At 41.3% G+C, this 14770-nt stretch overlaps 1 protein-coding gene across 1 annotated transcript in view; it reads right to left on the bottom strand.

The window, feature by feature from the left end:
* Window positions 1-4041: 4041 nt before the first annotated feature.
* The window catches only part of LOC135117427 (uncharacterized protein KIAA0930 homolog), a 36890-nt gene continuing 26161 nt past the window's right edge, over window positions 4042-14770 (bottom strand). The window contains 8 exon segments of the mRNA XM_064036692.1: window positions 4042-5067; window positions 5363-5512; window positions 6515-6583; window positions 6586-6667; window positions 6772-6925; window positions 6927-6951; window positions 6954-7017; window positions 14083-14223. Of these exon segments, the coding sequence (XP_063892762.1) occupies window positions 5027-5067; window positions 5363-5512; window positions 6515-6583; window positions 6586-6667; window positions 6772-6925; window positions 6927-6951; window positions 6954-7017; window positions 14083-14223 (726 nt within the window). The 3' untranslated portion in view covers window positions 4042-5026.

Here is a 14770-nt window from a genome sequence, read left to right as displayed (position 1 = left end):
TAATGTCATTTGTTTTATAACGTTCACAGTCTACTGTCCAGTTGAGTCAAGTAACTCGTCTACTGAAGCACTATGCTTCAACTTATTGAACAAGCAAACAAATTTTAGTCAACTTCAAATAATTTTGTCATTCCCCGAACAGTATGGCAGTGTACAAAATAAATCATCTTAATTCTAAGCTGTGACTAGAAAACATACAGTGACTAGAGTATTAGTTATGGCTATCAGCCGCACATAATATACAATTTAGTATCCATCATCTTATTTACTTACAAATTAACACAAATATTTTTGAATAACAGTAGGTAATCACATATTCTGGTCATTGCATGAATGTCAATCATTCTAAAGTTCAAAGATTACCCAGGTACTAGGTTCAATATTGTTGTGGTAAACTACTATAATATGGATATACCACATCGAAATAAAATAATAATTGTCTTTTAAGGATAATTTCAGAGGACATTACAAACTAAACCTGGTAACAGAGACATGGCGCCCAAACATACACGAGACGCCACTTTGATAACCTACTGGCCTTTCTATCTGGAATGTACAAAAAATATGGCACATTACGCCTATCACACAAACAAACAAGAACTTTAATATTATTAGCTTATTCGAGTGAGTCTTGAAATTAAACAATATTCCTGTAAAAGCGTTTCAGTAATAGGAACAGTATCCATAGCTAAGCCAACGTTTGTGATATGTAGTCATAATGTGTGCTTATATTGACACACACTAAGAGCCCCCGCAGACCACAGACTTTTTATCGGCCGATAGTTTGGTCGGGCTCTTGATCAGTACGCAGATGTAAGCAAGTGCGCACACTATGACGATTTGGTATCGGCCGATAAATAAGTTTGATGGGCTTCCCGATTCAATTCAAACTAAACTGTCGGCAAACTATCGGCCGACCGTATAATCAGTATTGGCTCCCTACCACACGCGCACATAACGATTTTATAGTCGGCCGACTAAGCCGATAGTTCAGTTCGCTCCGAGCTTTGACAGCGAATGGTCGGTCACGCGTGTTTTATAAAATGGCGTCACCCAATTCTCAGTCACTTATTTCGGAATCTTCGATCGTAACTTTGATCGAGGAAGTCGAAAAAAGCCCTGCCCTTTAATAATCGAGTAATTTGGAATGCACTCTTAGTGTAAAATTTTCCATTTAATAATATCTATCACTAAAGATATGATGCACCCAATACTCTCGGGCTTTCTTTTTAATTTTCCTTCTCTGGTGTATGAGAGCAATAATAACATTTAATGCAATGTTTTATTAATGTTCATCGTGCGGTGCGACCACTCTTTTCAGCAGTTGGTTAGAAACTAGCAAACAGTCGGCAGACTGTTGGGATAGTTTGCGCGCTCATCACCGACTAAACTGTTTAGTTGGCTCGGTGTGCGTACTAGCAGGCCAACCCGACTAAACTATCGGCCGATAAAAAGTCTGTGGTCTGCGGGGGCTCTAAAGGCGATGAATTTGTGAAACAATATAGTAGGGGAGGCGAGAGTGCTAAATCGGGAGTGACTCGAGCGTCAATGAGACCTATTAGATTGCGAAGCTTAGATGATAAGAAGAAAAAAATGTCCTGACATACACACACTTTCATCGGTGGGTGGAGTGGCTATAAACTTTCAAAAATGTAAAAAAAAACAGTTGCATGGACATACTCGAGCGCGTCAGATATTAATAGCATGCACGTCCTACGTCATTTTGAAAACATACGTATATTAATCTGACTGTTTCCATGGTGGGGGTGGTAGTAGGTAAGGGTTAAAAATGGGAAAAAAAATAATTTTATCGAGCGTGTCAGATTATCAAAAGGGGTGTTAAGTGAACCAAAACGAAGGCTCTGATGCAATAATCTGACGATTTAGACGTGACCTAAACTCGTGGCCATTACTTGAAATTGCAAAAAAAAATCGCCATTTTGAAGTACTCGAGCGCGTCAGATTAAGATATATATGGTTCATTTATGTACCCTTAACGTAATCATCTTATAATCTGACGATTATCTGGAGGAATTCGCTTAATCAGACACTGGAAAGTTTTTTTGCAAACCTTTTAACAAATTGAAGAACTGAAAAAATTGCAAGTAAATAAACCAGTATGTACCTATTCTTTGAAGTACAAAACTTTTATTTATAAGCAAATAAGTATGAAAAACATAAAGGACAATGGACACAAATATACGGAACCTCGTACACTCCACCAATAGCAATGTCATACATATCATTGTATAGGCCTTTTTATCTAGAACAACCTTTAATATGACAGCTTTGTTGACGTTTGCCCGTCCTGAGATATAGATCAAAAAGTGTGTAAAAGTTGAAACTAAATAATCCATTGATATCTCAAGTTTTTAAAGGAATATCTAAGTGCTACTACGAGTATGTCTTCTAAGTACTATCAACTTTTACACACTTTTTGATCTAAAGATCAAAAAGACACTTTTTGAGATATATCTCAGAACGGACAAACATTTCAACAAAGCTGTTATAATAAAGGTTGTTCTCGATAAGAAGGCACATAATACAATGATATATATGACATTGCTATTAGCGGAGTGTATCAATCTGCTCATACATTACATAAATTTCTATAATAATTACATTTAATTATAATGACATTGATAAATATACATGTGTCATAAACAATACAATAGAATCTATAATAACATGGCTTGACGGAAATAATCTACGCGTAAATCTTACAAAACTAAGAACTAACATAGATAAATCTAAAATCTAAATAATCTGCCCAGCCTTTTTCCCAGCTATTTTCATAGGTACAAAAAAAAATACGTATAAAGACTTAATTTATTAGTTTAATTAAAACCATCCAGTAGAGTTGCGCGTTGCCACTCTTGCAGAACAGATAGAAAGAGATAGCAGTTGCTTTCATTGATGAAGCGACACTACGCGCGTAATTTGTGAACCACGTTATGCAGAGTAGAGCCAATGTTAACCGGATGACTAGGCCACCACGACCTGTATAAAAAAGGCGAAGTATACGAAACGGCATTTCTCGGTATCACGATAGACAAACAATGCAACTGGAAGGCACACGTATTTAACAAAAGTATGCAATAAAATGAATCGTCTTCGTTAAAAACAATATATCTGCATACCATGACCAGTAACTTCCTGAGATTAGCGAGTTCAAACAAAAAACTCTTCAGCTTTATAATATTAGTGTAGATTATTTAAGACCCAAAATGTACTAACACTTATTGCAAATGAATTGAATTGAAAAAGAGAGAATAGAAACTTGGGAGGAGAATACCGGCATCACGTAGCTGCACGCTTTAAACTTTATCGATTAATTTTCCTTACTTCGGCTTACGGGAATCGTCAGATTTTATATTTTTCGTGAACGTTGAATTACTCCCTTCAAAATAAAAAAAAAAATAGCCGCGCTCGAAAAGTCAAGATGACGTTTTTTTACAAGTTTGTAACCTTCCTACTTCTTATCGTCAATCGCAAATTGTCAGATTAGTGGAATATACACTTTTTAGCATATAACTAACTTACCCTATCTTAATCTGACGCGCTGGAGAATGTCAGATGATAATTTTTTTTTTACTAATCTGATCCTTTATTCTAGACGCGCGGCTGCATATACAGGGCTTATATTTGGTGGAGGTGTTAAATGGGGTAATAGGTACCTCCTATATACTAATCTGCCGCGCTTGAGTAAATCCCGAAATCCCTTCTAGGCCTCCCCTACTAATATGAAGTAATCTGTAGTTTACAATTATGATGATTTGTACCCGTGATCAGATAACTTCATAAATACGGCACTTTATGGTGGACATTGATAACTATCTCGTCCGTAATGATAGTGGTGTGATGTAAACTTTGTAATACAGTTTACAATGTCAGTGATTTGGTGCAAGTTTTACAGATCAATAAGCTTGATACTGGTGTGTGTGTGCACAGCAGACAAATAATGCACATTGTTTCGGTAACGAAGGTCACTTTGCGTCAGAACAATGTGTCCCACTATTACGTATCCATTACATGATTCAGGTAAATGTGATGACAAAACTAATATTGTTAGCAAGTACGAGCGCGGAGGCAAATATTGAAAACAAATGTTTGTTTTACTGATGCAATAGTTTAACATTTCCTTATAGTGGTAATGAATTTAACTGATTAATTAAATATATATCCTCCATTGTTTATCGAGGAAAATATTAATTGTTTGAAACTAAAGGCCTAAAATCTATTTGTTCCTTTTGTAATATTGCTGAGGACATTTTCCTTGTCAAGTATAAAATACTTTTGAAGTTATATCTAAATGAAATGAAGTTGAGTGATCACAAGTGTAGCGCAAGCGTAGTACACGTAATATCAGAGACACGACACACGACACCGAAATATTCAGAAAGACACGCCGGACCATAAGGCAATCATTACACCCTCACTATATGATACACCATGACTTACGTGTCTATAGCTGTGTGGGTATTATGGACACATGGGGTAGGTATAGAACAGTCCTTTTATAGCTGAATACCATGTATTATTCTTACAATATTTCCTGTTTTTAATAACGATGTTACAGTTTAAAGTACCTATTCAATAGGAGGTGTCATTTATGCTAAAGTACCCACATGGTTTTCAGCGAAAACGACATAAATCTTCATTGTTCAATATCGGAAGTCCTCGCAAGTCCTAGCAAAGGCTACATTCAGGCCAAGAACTTGTGTCAATGTGGTCACTTAAATTTTAAACTAACTTTATCATAGGAAGATCTATCATTTTGGCTTATTAAATAAGGATAAAATTAGATTTCTTTCATCAGTTTTTGTAGCGAGTTCGAAGCTCGTAACATGTAACATTTTTGTATAAGTAAATAATTAGTATTGGAATGGACATCTCACAGGGCTGGATTGAGTTCAGTTTATCACTAAACAACAGTTCTTAGAGTAAGTTTGTGCGTTGGTTGGGGTCCGCACGGCGTCGTGAGGGTGTGTGTACAGAGTACAAAACGTCGAGGTCAGTCGGACACTCAGAACGTCAGCACCGGCTCCTCGCGGTGGTCCAGGATGTCTGGAAATTAGTTACAGGGACATTAGTTTCCGTATAGCGCATATACAATGGGTCCACCTGTGGTACCTACTGGTCCACAGTTTGTATGCTCTTAAATAACAACAGGAATATCTGTGGCGAGTTTAGACTATACATAGAATTAGTTAAAGAAGAAAACTTAAGAGGAAACCTGAAAGAGGTACTAGGAATTGAAATGCTGATGAGTATATTCATAAATGCAAAATAGTGAGGAAGGTTTTGGGCATGAGTGTGAATGGACATACAAGGTGTGTTTATGAATGTATGTGGCTGTTACCTTTGGCGATGGTCCACCAGGGCAGCGTGACGTAGGTGAGGTAGGCGTTGAGCGGCGTGGACTGCTGGCGCTTGCCCTCCTTCCACAGGTGGAAGGTCTGCGTGAAGCCGCGCGTCGCCCACAGCGGGTTGTACGCGCCGTCGTCCAGCTCTGTGCCAACACCACCACCCTCAGTGTCCTCAAGTTCACACACACACGACTCTATCAGCTAAGCTGTAATTCTTTCCCACGTATCTGTTGCGTGCCACCGACGGCTTCCGACCGATACTTTTTCTATTGACGTGGCCTACGGTCGCATACGACAGACGCGTGGGATAGAATTTCAGCTTTAGAATGTATTTTAACTAACGGTTATAATAAGTGTAAAAGAATGATAAAGTAATGTAAATGGAATGGTGTAATAGAGTAAATGAAGTGATATGACGTATGGGTCGGTGAAGTATGCCAGCAGTGGGGCTCGGCGCGGCGAGTACCGGCGTGGCGGCGCGGCAGGTCGCACCAGTAGTACACGGCCGTGCCGTCCGGCGTGCGGCGCCGCGGCGGCTGCGACGCGTCCGCCGACGCCGAGCGCTGCGCCGCCACGCGCCGCGACACCGCGCCCAGGCACGCCGGCGACGACACGTCCGCGCGCCGCCCTGCCGGACGCAACGCTGTACTCCCGCCGCCCACCACATGCACTACCCCGGGCCGCACCGCCCACGTAGGCGAGATCAAAGCACACTAAGTCTGATTCATGCACACCACGTTTCAATTAGGGAACGAATAACTTTAATGTGAACTCAATAAAGATAAAGTGAACAAATCATTGACCGAGAACTTTCGGCGCTGCTCAATGTCACAGTCATTTATACAATCAGTCCCATTAAGACCCTCATATTGATACTGACGGAACACCAACTGAACATCGCATACTGAACAAGCAAGTGAGCGCTCACATACCTACATCATACAAATAGGACATTTATAAGAAAATGTATTTACACAACTGCAATAAAATAATTAAGATTCTAATTGGATTTGATTAAGTTCTTACGACATAGGTATTATGGCGTTCACTAGATGGCGTTAGCGAGGCAATATGAAGGATCTTTGCTTTGAGCATTGCATTAAGCCCTGCCGCGGAGGGTGCTCGCTACATATGATGGTACTCACCGTCGCGCAGGTCACCCGCCTCCACTTCAGCGATGCCGTTGACGAGTGAGTCCAGCCCCTCATTCTCGGGCGGCTCTTGTCGCGCGAGTCCCGCGTGCGCCACCCGCCGCGGACGAAGTTGTTGATGTTCGCGCTCGGGTCACTCAGCCGGCGCTGGAACACCATGCCGGGGGTTACTTGACCAGCACCAAAACATTCTTACTGTAATGGCAGTCCGTGCTCAGTGCCTAAATGAAAGGTTAGTGATGCGTTCTGACCTGGTGCCTGTACATGAACATCTCCTCGGGGTCGTCGTCCCAGTCGCTGTCCCACATGTCGGTGGCGGGCAGGCCGGGCTCGGAGGAGGGCGTGTCGAGGCCGGTGGCGTGGGGCCGCGACACCGCCATCTCGGCGTGGCCCTTGCCGCTGGGCCTTCATGCGCACGAACTCGCAGCGCTCGCCGTCTTGCCGCCCAGCAGCCCGAACGACATGCGCTGCGCCACCTTCGTCGACAGCGACGTTTGCTGGAAACAACACACAACCATGTGTAGCATAGATAACGAACAGCAAAATTCCTACAATTGCTTAAAGTACATCGATCAACTCTCAGTTTTCACGTAACTCAAACATTCACTTTTCATAGAGAAAAGAAAGCATACAATAGCTGAAAGCAAGCAGCGATATTGTGTCGTAACAATGGGCTTTGTGGCGGGAAGTGCAGCAGGCGTGCGCTGGGAACGAGTTTATCTGTATGCGTGTAGCTCGCGTACGCGCGCCTCCGCCTCACGCCGCACTCTCGCCGCACAAACATGCTAAACACGACATTGTTTTATAATTACGTCAAAAATAATACAAGGAGAAAATATATAATATCCTGCTACTACAGCCTTCACTTAGGCATATAGGCATGTTTCTGCTCTATTGTTTTAATAATTAGAAGTAAAGTTCCCAGAATAGGGAAATAATAATTAAAATCCTAATATGTAAAAGACAATTAATACCTATTTAATACTAATCGTACGTTTGTAAATTTCGTCGTGATATTGAGATGAATGAAGCAACAAATTCCTGAGATAATGGAACGAGTTGTCATGTACTGCCACAAACCGGTCCAATAGCCACCGCATCACATCAGTGGGCGGAGGCCGCTCTAACACTATACGGCTTTTAATAGTAACCAATCTACATTTAACACGCGTTGCGCAATATTTTACTATAAATTACAAATTAATATCCCCATGTTGGTAAGCAATGGTATATTTAATAGGTATATCCCAAGTATCCCTAATACGCCTTTGAACTTATCAGTGTCCTGTGACACCAACAGAGAAGTTTACAGATATCTTCAGAAGCTTGTACTCATTCATTCCAAACCAAAATTATGTCATCTACATTTACCTACTAATAAACACAATTAGAGTGACTGTCTCTAACAGCTGATGTAACAAGGAGTACCTAATCTTTCATCCGGGTGCGGGAAATAATTCCCTTTAGACGCAGGCGAAACCGCGTAAACAACTAGTTACCTACGTCATAAATCTTTCGAAAACATGAGAATCTGCATTTGGAATACGAGAAATAAAGCTTCCAAATGAAAAGCTCGTTTGGGAATCGCGATGAGTTGCAAAAAGAAGTAGGTCAACAAGAGCGGCGGGCGTGAACGGCCAGACTGTGCCCTTTAGTGCTCCGTCTGTAGTGACGCGCACGTGAGTCATAGTGCCCTACAGCCGAACCACCGGCCCTCAGCCAAGCACGTCGGCTGTCGACCCCGCGCACACACCTATTGTTCCCACTCGCACTCACCACATGATTCATGACGATAACATATGTACTTACATAAACACAACTATAAAAGAAAGTTATTCAAATCAATACGTAGCTTCGCCTGTCTTTGATATACTTAGCCGACGTGACATTGCACAAACGACGAGCAAGCAATGAATAAGTAAGGAACTAGTTTCCGCCGTCAACAATACAGTTCAGGGTCCCTGATAATGATTGTTCTATTTTTTACGCAAGAGTAGACCTATTAACCGACGGCAAGTTTAGTAACAAAGTCACGAGATAGAGACAAGTAGCGAAAAGTGCTCGAAGTCCACTTAGTAACCACTTGAAGGTAATTATAATGATGTAAAGGCGTCAAGTGTTACTAGTGTCAAGCTGTGATGGAGTGCGGACGGCGGCATGCCGGCAATCGATACAAGCCGAACAGATGGCCTACTTGTGGCAAACTGACAGTGACAGCATTTTCCTGAGACACCCACTTGAGACAATCGACGGCAGCATCCCACACTAGGTGTCGAGGACGATGTCGCGCCGCGGGGCGCTCGCACACACTGGCACATTGAAGTGGCCGGGTGGCTGAATGAGAAGCTCTAACTAGATGGCGAATATGTGAAGTATACAAACACATTTCTAAAAACTTGAAAACTGCTAATCAGTGGAAAACTGTCTGTTACATGCGACATTTTGCTTAACGAGCAATGAGTTTAATACAAAAGATATGACAATAACGTTGCAGCAGTATTTGCCGCACATAGTATAGACATGGTTACCCATTCGTGAGAGGGTGATGGTGTCGGGTGGTGAGATGAGATCACGCGTGACGTGTGCGCCCTTACTGATGTCAGCCGGCACCCTCGGCGGCGCCCGCTCCACGGATTAGCGATGAATGCTCCAAAATGTACCGAGCACGCGTCAACTCATAAACAAATACTTAATAGGTACACGCTTACAATCAAATGATCGTAATACCTAATATTATTATTTTACATGAAACATGGTCTTCTAACGTTATGTAATAAAACAATGGCAAAACTAATCGCTAGATGCGAGTAGGTATACAATAAACTGCTTGTAATCTAGCAATAAATACCGTTGTAGTTGATTGCATGGCTTCATGTGAGTACAATAGTATGTGGTAACTAACCTAGTACACAGCAGTGTACTGGCAGTCCCAGGCTGAGGGAGCAGGCGCGGGGGCGGGCGCGGGCGGCGTGACGTCACGACTACAGCCTGCTTGTTTGCTCCACCACAGACACTGATCAATTAGTCTGCCATTAATCAGGCCTTGTTAATACACCGACACACCCCGACTTTACTGGGAGACACTTCCTAATGGCGTTTTGTAATTTATTTCCTTGAAAGTTTTATCAAGATTCGTCGTAATAAACTTTCTTAAAATCATTCTTTGTTCTTAGTGATATTTTAATACAAAATACCGTACCAAAAATAGTCGTATGTAAAACATGACACAAGTCTCGTCAATGGCCAGCAGTGACCGTAGTGGACCGCGCAGTGACGCGCTACACACGCCACGTGAAAGGAGACCTTCCGCTCTTTAATGGCTCTAACGGTCTCTAAGCTATAATGACGTGGATTGCGAAAATTATGTCGCTACCGATAAAATGCCACCAATGTTGAGATTCATCTCAAAAGTAACGTATTCAAAGACTATCCAATAATCAACAGCACGTTCTAGAGAAGGTTCGATATGATAATTCTCATCACGCAGATCCCAGAAAATCGTGCAATGATAGAGGGTGCGATATGAGACGTATTCTGTGAGGCGAGTGGAAGGCCGGCGCCGCGTGACGTCGTGCCGGCGCCGCGACTCCCCATAACGCACACCTCGTAAACCCAGCTCCCGTCACAGGAAGGGATCGCTCGCCTTTCACTTTATGACTATTTACTCAGTCATCGCGACAACATAATGTGTGTCTATTCATGTTAAAATCTACTAAATACATTCTGTGTGAAACTGGTAGAGCGACATTCCAACAATCCCGGCAAGACATGTTTTATAAAATAATATCAAGTTTTTACTGTCGTATTTTTTGCGTACATAAATTAAGCCAAGTTAAGTATGTCAAGTTGTCCTTCTTGTACCCACGTCTCCGCCGCGTCGCGTTGGCACGGAGCAGGTATTATGACTTTCGGGCTAGAATTGTTTATTAAGTGGAGTAAAGAGTATCATATAAGTGATCTGAGAAGCGATTGTCACTCGTTTAATGCCATTTTATAACTTTATTCATGGGATTATAACGATAATTCAAATACGAGATAAGTGAAAATGAAGATACTACGTTACCTGAAGAGCATTGCTTAGATAATAATGAAGTAGGTACTTACGTTATTAGAAACTTATTTGAACATGTTACAGCGATATTCTGCACAACTTTATTTCATATCGTACACTCGACATAAAAGCGTATTAATTAAAACAACGAAGTTTACGCAAGACTTCTTAGATCGACTTTCAGATAGGTAATTTTGCGAATCGCAATCAGAAAGTGTTATGTAAAACGAGCCACATATTTTAGAATTCCTGAAAAGATACAATCTGATAATAAGTGAATCTAGAATTTTCTACGAGATACGAGCACAACGTAACAAAGTCACGAGGCTTTCGGACAGTTATCGCAGATCCGGCATCCTAAGGATTTATCGACATAGAGGCCGATGTGATAAAGCATTTTTTATCCGAGCGAACTGTTGCCGTTGTTATCGTTTGAATATTAATGCAATATAATGTCAAAACAACGATATCAGTGAAATCGATCGATGATATTAAAAAGCAAGAAGCTTGTGACGCGATGAATCAATAGCCAATACAATTTGGCGAGATGTCGCGAATCTGCGCCCATACCTACATTATACTGTTCCGTTCGTAAAATATCTCCACATGGGCGCAGGGATACAATGGGAACAAAAGTGGTTGGAAGCTCAACAGGTAACGTTAACTCCAACCGAATCAAGCCGGTAACGATCTGAGATTGTCATGAAACTTGTTGTCCTCATTGTTTCACTTGTTGTCCTCAGTTATATGGTTAACTGGTTCCTATTTCATCTGGTTTCTAACTTATTTAGAGCCTATTGATATTTTGATGGTGGTCGTTATGGTATCGCCAAATACATATTATATCGATGCGAAAATGATGATAAAGCATTAACGTTCTGGTTGTGCGGGCCGCGCGATGTGTTTCGATTCCCACCGCCTGTAACTGTACTGTACTGAAATATTGTACACGAGCCAGAGTAGCGGCAAATTACTTTTATTCTGGAAAGTTCTAGATCATATATCGACAGTCATTTGCGAACTTTTAGATGGTCCGAGGATGTGGAACATTCTCTAACCGATGTACGTAACAATGGTCTGTAGTTTCTCGCAAATTGTGGCGGGAGAACACAAAGCCGCTGGAGAAAACATTAATATTCCATTAGGCAAGAGGGTGTGTATCGGAAAGGACCCGTGGCAAGGCCGCGCCGGCTACAACTACGTTATAATGAACTGCCGCCATTTGTATGGATTCCTCGAGCTAACAACCATGATTACGTTCGTGCTCATGACTTACTATAGAAAGCTTCTAACGACATACCTACCTACTACATCAGTACCTACTTGGATCCTGGAATACACTATTATTCTGTCATCGTATGTTTTATAACAACCAACAAGGTTAACAAGGTTAAATTTAACCGCAAATGACGAGGACGAAAACCGTGAAGCACTTATTGTGTAACCGGCTTATCGCTATTAGTCATCAACTAACTGAAGAATGTTTGTATTAGTTTATTAAGATGAACGGAAAACAGCGAGCTCCATGCGAGCAGCGACGATAACGCTCAGACGCAGCAGATATCCCGACTAGCGTCAAATTATACCTAAGTAACGCGTATCCGGTTCGGCAAATGATACTAGCAAAGGTTAACAAACACGACAAAAAATTAATTATGACATATTATTATGTACATGCATATAGCAGCGTTCATAAATATGGTCAAATATGCATTTTATCCGTCGGTTTATCGCATGGCAAACGTATTTAGAGATACGTTGTCTAATCTGCGTCCAGATACGATATGCTCACGTTGTCTAAGCGGATCTTCGCGTTATCGACCATACATGAATTATTATATTTTTCTATATTATTCAGTAGGTACTTCATTAAGATTTTAATCACTTACATGAGTAGCGCATTTATAAGATAGGTATTTACAGGAAATGACAAGTTGGAGTAGCATTTCAAACGCTCAGCTTGCTAGAATGCTAGCCTACATCGGCTACATCATTCTTTACAGAGATGCGATAAGCCGTACTCCATGCAACAGTAAATTATCAACAGTAAATAGAAACCGCTAATATGCACCCACTAATTACAAGTTATATTGAATGTAGTTAGTATTTTTAAATTGTTGTAATCGTGTCTAAAATACAGGCTATTTTGTAACGCGACATGACCTAGCCTGTATCCATAAGTACTTAATCGCTTTCCTTGGCGGAAGTCTTGATACGTTAAGGCTTAAAAAATGTTAAAGTTTGTTTGTTGACGATGTCGTTGCTAACAGTCGCTCGAGAGCGGAACAATAGAGTTGCTCACGAGCGTCGAGCGCGAGGTCTCGCGGGCCGCGGCTCTGTAGGCACAGCCCCCGGCGGCGGCCATTGTGCTCGCGAGCACTTCGCGACACTCGGAAGCGTTTGTCGACATTTCTTCTTTGCCCATTGTCTGAGGCACTACAACATGCCTTATATCACGACTTGAGCCGTTTGTCAACTCACTTCAGCTGTGAATCTGCGCAATAGTTGGCACTTATGTCCATGGTACCCAAATGAACGCTTTGGCGGATTCTAAATATGCTAATGTTATGTAGCAGGAAGCCGGATACATGTTTTGTTTTGATTTTGGTGAGGTCGTCTAAGCCCAGCGCCCGGCAATTAGCGGTGACGCCATGACACTTGTTGCTCGGGCCTGCGCCCTCCGGCCGCGACATTTACTCTCGACACTTACCCACTGACACGGACCCTGTGTACCTTCTCTAAAATATACATAACCATGAGCTGTGAGCCCTCAGTGACTCATGCAAAGCACATAAATTATCGCAAATAATCTAAGCTTTTATCACTGACATTGAATTTCATAACATATTATTTCCATATCCTAAATCTTGGATACCTATCGTAGTATAACACAATGATACCTATTTAGGTGCTCGATACACCACATTTTACTGAAAAAATAAGTTGAACTCCACGTTAAAGTAGACTACATTCGTTTACTTTAGACGTGACATCAAAATATAATATCAATAATTTAAATATCAAATGAGTCACCTAAATGTCACAGTTACAGTGAAATGCCGAAAAGAACATCTTTTCATAGTTTGATATTGATTATCTCCCACGCATTGGGCCGAGCTCGTGGCATTATTTACGTAAGTTCACATTAGTTCAGTTCACACATCACGAAGTCACTCATAGCCTGCAACTACTACATACACACGCTAAACAGACGTGATAACCAAACTCATCACAACTCAGTAATGGAGTCGCAAAAGGCACCACAGATCTCGAGACAATCTGGTGAGAGAACCACAACAGCTTAATGTGAATGCTTTTTACATTAGAAAATAAAACGACAAATAAACAAAAACGCAGGAATATTAACGTTTCTGTAAAATGAGGCTTAACAGTGAAAAAGAGCAACTGTTATTCAGATAAAAATCTGGCATACTATATCATAAAACTTAATAATTTTATAGAAAGGATGATAAATCCCGATATAAAGTAGATATCATTTTGGAGCACTTACCCTGGAGTCATAGACCCTGGTGAGGATGTCGTAGCGGATGGAGCCGAGGAAGATGACGGCCTGCGCGGCGCAGCCCCGGCCACGCGCCACCAGCTCCACGCACACCATCTCGCCGTCGCGCACCACTATGTCGCAGAACACCTGACACATGCAACACTGCACATTAACACGGACTCTTACTACAATAGAATAAAGGGTTTCCCGTATCAAAAAACCGATCAAATCGGTGGATGGACATGCTTCTATTTAAGAGACATGACTTTGTGGCGACTTTTTCTGTGTCGTCACCGTCACCGCTACGCTCACAGCGTTGTTCTCTAGTATAATTTGTATTAAAATGGGCAGCCAGTGGTTTAGCAACAACGTTAAAGGTTAAAACTAAAGTCTTCGACTCATACATTACGATGTCATAAGTATAAATTAGATCGTTTAGCTACAAAAACTGGCTCACTAACAACCTTGTATTTGTTTTTAGTAATTTATTCTTGTAAGATCTCCTTACAGGTACCTCAAGCCACGTCGTAATGTACCTAACATTTTGACACAAACACAATGAATCATACTTATTTAAATGCGACTCTGAAAATCTTTCAAGCTGTCAATGATAATAGCTACCCATTACACAATCAACTAAAAGCTAGCTATGTAGTATACGCGTGAAACTTCGTATACAATGAACATTATTGCA

Source organism: Helicoverpa armigera, chromosome 10 (assembly GCF_030705265.1).
Source record: "Helicoverpa armigera isolate CAAS_96S chromosome 10, ASM3070526v1, whole genome shotgun sequence".
NCBI classification, from domain to species: Eukaryota; Metazoa; Arthropoda; class Insecta; order Lepidoptera; family Noctuidae; genus Helicoverpa; species Helicoverpa armigera.
Note: the sequence above shows the minus strand (reverse complement) of the source record. Positions and strands in the feature narration are given on the sequence as shown.